This window comes from Hevea brasiliensis, chromosome 1 (genome assembly GCF_030052815.1).
Source record: "Hevea brasiliensis isolate MT/VB/25A 57/8 chromosome 1, ASM3005281v1, whole genome shotgun sequence".
Lineage (NCBI taxonomy): Eukaryota > Viridiplantae > Streptophyta > Magnoliopsida > Malpighiales > Euphorbiaceae > Hevea > Hevea brasiliensis.
The window spans coordinates 124,487,017-124,494,718 of record NC_079493.1 but is presented as its reverse complement, the minus strand read 5'-3'; the positions used below and the strand labels follow the sequence as shown (position 1 = coordinate 124,494,718).

The 7,702-nt window shown below is 27.7% G+C and overlaps 1 protein-coding gene across 1 annotated transcript; it reads left to right on the top strand.

Annotated features, from left to right (window-relative positions):
• Positions 1 to 4,249: 4,249 nt before the first annotated feature.
• Positions 4,250 to 7,089, top strand: LOC131169290 (ankyrin repeat-containing protein ITN1-like). The gene is made up of 5 exons (XM_058128472.1): positions 4,250 to 4,322; positions 4,391 to 4,861; positions 5,035 to 5,184; positions 5,281 to 5,798; positions 6,472 to 7,089. Exons 1-5 carry the CDS (start codon positions 4,250 to 4,252, stop codon positions 7,087 to 7,089), a joined length of 1,830 nt encoding a protein of 609 aa, XP_057984455.1.
• Positions 7,090 to 7,702: the final 613 nt, after the last annotated feature.

Sequence of the window (7,702 nt, the reverse complement as noted above, 5' to 3'; positions counted from 1 at the left end):
TCGAAATATCTTCCTTTACCACTTTAACCTTTTTCTATAAATAATTGAATCCTGCGCTGCTGAAGTTGGCCTTACCCGTAACAGGTGAAATTGGTGGACGAGTCTACATGCCTTAATCGGAAACCTACAGTTGTTGAAAATTACAAGATTAGTAAAGGCAAACAAACGGGGCCTTCCCTAAGGAAGGAAGATCACGTTTATTATTCGGATGGAGGATGTTCCTCCTGCAGCGCTTGATATTTTATTTTTTGACTCTCAGTTTCTTTAATCTTAAATATCAAGCTCTTATTTAAAAAAAAAAAAAACTCATTTAAACAATATAAAGCAAATTTTTTGGTTAATATAGAAATATTCATGGCCAATAAATTCGTTATGATAAAAATTTCCATCTTATAAAAATAAAAATTTTAAATGGAAAGTGGAAAATTACATAAAATAATTTATTATTTGCACATCAAATGTCAATCCACTCGTGCGAAATAGCCATCCGTTTTAAATAAATCAAATAAATAAAAAATGACTCTGAATAAAAAATGACTTCTGAGGAAAGCCATTTTTTAATTTATTAATGAAATCAATTAAAAAATGACTCAAGGTTTAAAAAATGACCATCAAATGTGAATACAATGACCCAGCAAGTGCCCAAATCTAGTTGGCAATGGGACCCGGCTGCAAAAAGAAATTAATAAAATATAATAAAATAAATTGAAGTTATATTTTTTTATTTAATAGAGATAATAATGAATCATTAATAATTAATAAATTATAAAGTAAGAGGTAATTTTTTTTATAAAAATAAATAATTTTAAATTAAATTAGAGATGTCTGAATCATTCCTTTATTAAAGGTAGAGAAATTCTTAATTGATTAATAAGATTTTATATATATAATGGTATTTTTGTAATTTTAGTAATATTTCTCATTGAAATTTTCATACATTAACTAATGAGTATTTTATTTATATTATAAAAGGTATGAAAACTAAATCTAAAAAACAAAAAAACAATTATTATTCTATTAATAAAATTGTAGATATTAAAATTCCTTAATAATATTTAATTTTATAATATATCCTTTTTTATATATACATTTTTTATATAAAAACTAACATTTTTATATATATCATGGTGAAAAATGTGGTAACTATCCAACTTGGCCACGAAGCGAGTAGAAGCAAAGGAATACATATTCAATCAATTAATACCTAATAGATATATTGTCTTATCTCAAATTTTCTCTAGTTTAGTAATATTTATATTTTTAAGCAGTTTTTTATTTTTTTAGCCAATCAATTTTTATTGTCAATTTAATCAATTAATTTACATTTCTTCTGTATATATTTTAATTTCTATAAGTGATATTTTCAATTTTCAATACAAATTACAGTTTTCATGTCTTTTTTTTTTTTTTCAAGCAATCTATTCATTTAATTTTTAATGCACAATTTATTTTTTCAGCAATGATTTTATTTTTTCAAAACAATCAATTTACATTTTTAATGCATAGATTTATTTTTTTAAATGATCAATTTACCTTTCTGTAAAATAATCAATTTACATTTTTGATGCACAAATTTGATTTTCCTGTAAAGCGATCAATTTATTTTTTCAATGCAAATATTTAATTTTCAGTCAAGCGTTCAATTTACTTTTCCAATGCGACATTTATATTTTTCACAATAATCAATTTATTTTTCAAACACACTTTTACATTTTAATGCACAAGGCTCCTTTCAAGTTTTCTTAAATGATAAAATTCTCTTCCATTTTCACAAAAGTTGAACGAGTATATATCTTAATGAAGCACATCCTAATAGAGTTAAAAAAACCTAAGAAAATATTATGTCATTTTTTCCTGTCAATTATTCTATTCATAAGTCAAATCGGCGCACATTTATTTCACATTAGGATTTTAGGGGTCGTTGGTAGATTCACAATTTAGTTTACACGTGAGAAAAGATCATATATATTTTTGACACGTATAAATTAAGTAAAATTAATTTTATAGGGAAACACTAACAAAACAAAAGCTACTCTATTTGTTGTGTAAAATAATTCATATAAAATATATTTTTTATAGAAATTATTTTTTAAAAAAAATATTTTTTTTCTAAAAATATTTTATATTATTTATTAAATTATAATCACATGCGTATATGTATTTCTACGTACCCAGTTCTTGTCTTGACTCTCGCAGTGTGGTAAAATAAAAACAAAATAAGATAGTTAAGATCAAATATACGCAAGTGTAATTAAACAAACATATAATGGGATTTAAACATTTATCTATATTATGATAATTTAAGACTGAGAACCATCTTAAAATTAGTTTTTACAATTTCATAATTTTTTCAATTTCGATGACTCGTTTATTTTCATTATATATATATATATATATATATATATATATATATATATATATGAAAAAGAAAACATACACCAACCTATAAGAATTATTTTTATTAAATAATTAATAATTATCAACTATCACTTATCAATATTAAATTAATAATTTTTCTAATAAATGATGGCATACATTAATTCTTGATATGTTTCTACTGGTTTGCTTTATTGAAATTTGGATTTCTATTGAAGCACAATCAAACATTAGAGCTACTCAGATTCTTGATTAGGAAAGCTCTAAACTCTTCAGTTATTTACTAATACGTCTGTTTTTTAAATAAAGAACTTAAACACTAAAAAAAATTAGTTTTTTCTACAATTAAAATTATATCTAATTTTTTTTATATATATTTAACTAACATTTAAAAATAGAAAATAGATTTTTAAATTATTTTCTACTATTTTTTCTTATAATAAAAATTTTACTTTCTAATTATTATTCAAACGGAGAGCAATGATTTTTTTTAACTAAAATTAAATAAATATCTAGAAAAATATTTATTTATAATAATAAAAAATAAATCTTATTATAAAATAATTTAATAAATCATATCAAAACATTTTAATTATAAAATAAGTTCTTAAATAATTTATTTAATTAATTATAAAAGATATGAGTAATTTTTAATGTTTTGAATTAAAACCTCGTACATCATCTTGGAATAGGGTTACGGTTGACGTTTCAGTTTCACCAGCTGGTTAGCCCTTAGCCACAAGTCGTCCTCGACCGGACCAACCCATTTCATTAGCAACTATTGGTTGTGATTGTTGGGCCTGCCGCATCTGCCACTGGTTGACTTACAGAGCGTCATGTGCAATCATATTAAAAACAACACAATGTGTCTACGCAACCCATCCCACTTCCGTTTATTAAGAAAAAAAAAAAAATTAAGAATAATCTTTAAATATATTCAGATTTTTACAAAGTTATAAAATAAATTATTTCTTTATCCTATTTCAATAATTTTTTAATTTTTTAAAAAATGATAAATAATTAATTAAATAGTGTCATTTTTATAAAATAATAATAATTAATTAAAATATTCTTATACTATTATTAAAATATAAAAAAGTGTTAAAAAGAGAAAATGCATTAAAAATAATAATAGATGAAGGTAAAATTAAAAAAAATTAATACTTTCTTAATTTTAATAAATAAAATGATATAAAAAAATTTTCATTTATTATAATGGGACAGAGAATAAGTCCTTATATTATTATTACTAAAAAATAAAATGTTTTGAGATATTTAATTATTTTATAATATAATAATTTAAGGACCAAAATGTGTTTAAAATTAAAAATTTTTTTAAGAAATAAATTTTATTATAATTTAAAATATAAAAAAAAACAGTAAGAAAAATCTTTAAATTTATATTACAAAAAAAAACTAAAATGTAGAGTCAATGGGAAATAAAATGATCAAAATTTTTAAATTTGGATATATATTTTTGAGATCTATTACCGCATTAATAATTTGAGAAATAATATTCTAAAATTGTATTGTTTTATCTAACTATAATTATTGGTAAAATTTCATTAACTAGTTATTAGGCGAAAACTAAGGGAATTTTTTAATTCATAATAGGTGTGAAGAATGACGTACGAATAATGACGTATCTAAGTTGCAATAACAATATATAATTTTTTTATCTACCTAATAAATGTTTTAAATGAAATAGAGACTAGTGACGTCATAATACAATTTGGATACTTAAATAGAGAACTTAAATATCATAATACAAGTAAAAAATGGAATTAGCAATGGATCATGTTTGTAGATATATATATATATATACATGTTTGTAGATACAAAAAACTGCTGAAAACTACAAAACCAGACACCAATGGATCATAGCCAATCCCCAGTTTCCAGTGTCAATGATTCAAATGGGCAAGCCCAAGAGATTGAAGAGCAGAGTAAGTTTTGTGTAATCCAAAACATAATTACTTTGAAATCCCTGTTAAAATGCGTTAGTTCTTGACAGGGAAAGAAAGACATTACTTGCCACTGTATAAAGCAGCACTGAGAGGTGATTGGGAAGCTGCAAAGAACATCTTTAATGAAGATAATGATGCATTTACCGCAATGATTTCAGGCTTTGGAGAGATTGCTCTTCAAGTTGCAATTAGCAAAGATCGCTCATCCCTAAGGTTCATACGTATGCTTGTACAGTTCATGACTTCAGAGTCCTTGGAAGCGCAAAATATTAATGGTGAAACATCTCTTCATTATGCTGCTATTGCTGGAAATATTCAAGCAATAAGGATCTTGGTGACAAAGAATCCATCACTGCTGAATAAAGGAAACTTCTATGGCCTTACCCCACTTCATTATGCTGCCCAATATGGCCACAGGGAAGCAGTTTCCTATCTTCTGTCAGTGACAGATCAAAGTCGATTCACAAACAAAAATTTCGTCAGACTTGTCAATCTTTTAATAACTATTGATTTCTATGGTCGGTATTATCTTTAAATGTTAATTTAGCAAAGATAGGCTTATTAATTTTAGTCCCAATTAATCCTGAATCACTGATTATCTCTCGCAACTCCCTTAATTTTCTTCCAAATATTTACAGGGTGGCGTTTTTTCCTTTTCCAGTGATCTCAAACCTTCTATTTCCATGTACAGATAAGGCTCTTGATCTACTACTGTGGCGTCCCAATTTAGCTACTGAAAAAGATGATGAAGGGACAACTGCCTTAGAGACGTTGGCACAAAAGCGTCAAGCATTTCCAAGTGGAAGCAATCTTGGTTTTTGTGAACGCTTACTATATCGATGTTTGTTTCACAATTTTGCCCATTTTGCTTAATTTATTCATGTGGCAGCAGTGCTATGCAATCTCAGTAATAACGAGAGTTCGTCTATCATTGCAGTTGCTTCGGTACAGTTAGCTGGTGTCCCTCGAGGTGGAGATTTAAAAAGTGCAGTTGATATTTCAGAATACCAAAAAGAATCAAAGAAATTAGGCTTTCTACACAACATATATAATACAAAGTTGAAGCACATTCAAGCACAAGAGCTACTCGAATTCTTGATTGGGAAAGCTTTAAAAGGAGGACGCTTAGAAATCCGCGAGCTACTGAGGAAACCACTACTCATTTCTGCTAGATTGGGGATTTATGAACTGGTTTTTGAGATTGTTAATGCCTACCCTGAATCAGTTTGGTTTGTTGATAACGAAGGAAGGAACGTTTTCCATTTAGCGATAATTCACCGCCAAAAATTTATTTTCCGTCTCTTTAATAGGCTGAGTTCGCATACTATGCATCTTGTTAACACATCAACAGAAACCCACATGGAAAACTTGTTGCATCTAGCTGCGAAGTTGGGACCATTAGATGAGATTCCTGGCGTTGCTCTGCAAATGCATACGGAGATGCTATGGTTTAAGGTTATATGCATATTTTTTTTATTTCCTTCCAAATTCAACTGTTTAGTCATCCTTTCATTCTATTTTTTGATTCAATGGATTTAAGTGGAACTTTAACTCATAGGCTTTACGATTGTTGGAAATGACTTGGTATTACTGAGTTAAGGAAAATCTTATTTTTCTGAATTCTTTGCAGGATTGGTTTAACACTTTAACTGGAAATTTGTGATTGTAGAATTGAAAGATGTTTGCAACATGAATTAATCATAAAAGAGTTGGGTATTAAATCAGTTGCTTGGATGCTTCACCTTTTACAATGGAAAGAAAAATGTAGAGCTATATTGGCTTGAGTGTGTTGGATTGTGCCGGCTGGCTTTTAGGCTTGAGGGTATTGGATTGTGCCTGCTGGCGTGGGTGTATCTTGGAACTCATCTTCTCCTCCTTCATTCTCGTATATAGTTCTTTTCTCCGCTCATCAATAATGATAATAATAGGTTTATATATATTGATTAGCATGCTCTCATTTATACTTATCTTTTTATTGCAAAATCTATATTTTTAGTGAATTAAAAAAAAAAGAGCATAAATAAAACTTATGAGATATTATAAAATCTAAATCTTGATTTCCCAATTGCATTCTAAATGAATTGTAAGAGAGGGCTAGGTTTTCTGATGATATATATTTTGCGTACAGGAAATAGAAAAGGTTGTCCAACCATCATTCAGGGAAATGAAAGATGGTAAAGGAAGAACTCCGAGAATGGTGTTTACAGAAGAGCATAAGAATCTAGTTGAGCGAGGTGAGAAGTGGATGAGAGATACAGCTTCATCATACTCGCTTGTAGCTGTGCTCGTTGTTACAGTAGCATTCGCAGCAACTTTTACCGTACCGGGCGGCAATAGTGAAGATCATGGGATTCCTATATTCTTAAATGAGACCTCTTTCATGATCTTTACAGCATCAAATGCCTTAGCCCTGTTTTCTGCAACTACCTCACTGTTGATGTTTCTGGGGATACTCTCATCAAGATATGCAGAAAATGAATTTCTCAAGGCCTTGCCAAGGAGGCTGTGCATCGGTCTTATCACCTTATTTTTTTCAATTGCATCTATGTTGGCGGCCTTCAGTTCAGCCCTTTACATAGTTGTATTTCATCGAGTGAGGTGGTTTGCAGCTCCAATTGCTGTACTAGCTTCTGCACCTGCTACATTGTTTTTATTTCTGCAGTTGCCTCTTCTGGTTGAGATGGTTTCTTACACAATATTCCAACCTAGCATTATTCGTCAACAAACTGAAGAAATCATCTTTTAGTCTCAGAAATTCCATGAACAATGTCCCCCCCAATCTTGTTTTTAATCTTGAATTTCTTTTCTCATATCAATATGTATGCACGATTAATGTTGCCTTTATATTTGTGTGCGATTTGTGGGATGCGCAAGTTGATTGTTTACGTATTTAATTATCTAAAGACTAAATAAATAATAGTTTTTGAGAGAATGGGGATTTGAATCCTTAAGCACTCTTTTTAACAGAGCTGAATTTATATGAATAATATCTCATACCTTCCTGTTTGTATTTATGAAAATATGGTTTTTGCAGGTTTTGCCAAGAACTCTAATTAAGATTTTATTGAGCGTTTGTAAGAACAGGCTTTTTCTATTTATATATATATATATATATATATATATATATATATATATATATATATATATATATATATTATGATAGATTTTACGGAATTCAAACTTTCCATTTTAAAATTAATTTTACAATTTTAGAAAATTCCAATTTCGTGACCTGGTTAAAGATGTTTGATGTGGGCTTAATGACTAATTTGTAAGAATTATTTTCTGTTTAAATTTTATTTTTTATTTTCATGTCTAAACTTTATTTATGTAAATTAAAAAATAAATAAAATGAATTT

Bases quoted from the DNA above. Each gene is read 5' to 3' on its own strand.
- LOC131169290 (XM_058128472.1), top strand. From the start codon at position 4,250: ATGGATCATAGCCAATCCCCAGTTTCCAGTGTCAATGATTCAAATGGG. The intron at 4,862-5,034 runs GTCGGTATTATC...TTCCATGTACAG, and splicing joins AATAACTATTGATTTCTATG to ATAAGGCTCTTGATCTACTA. The intron at 5,799-6,471 runs GTTATATGCATA...TTTTGCGTACAG, and splicing joins CGGAGATGCTATGGTTTAAG to GAAATAGAAAAGGTTGTCCA.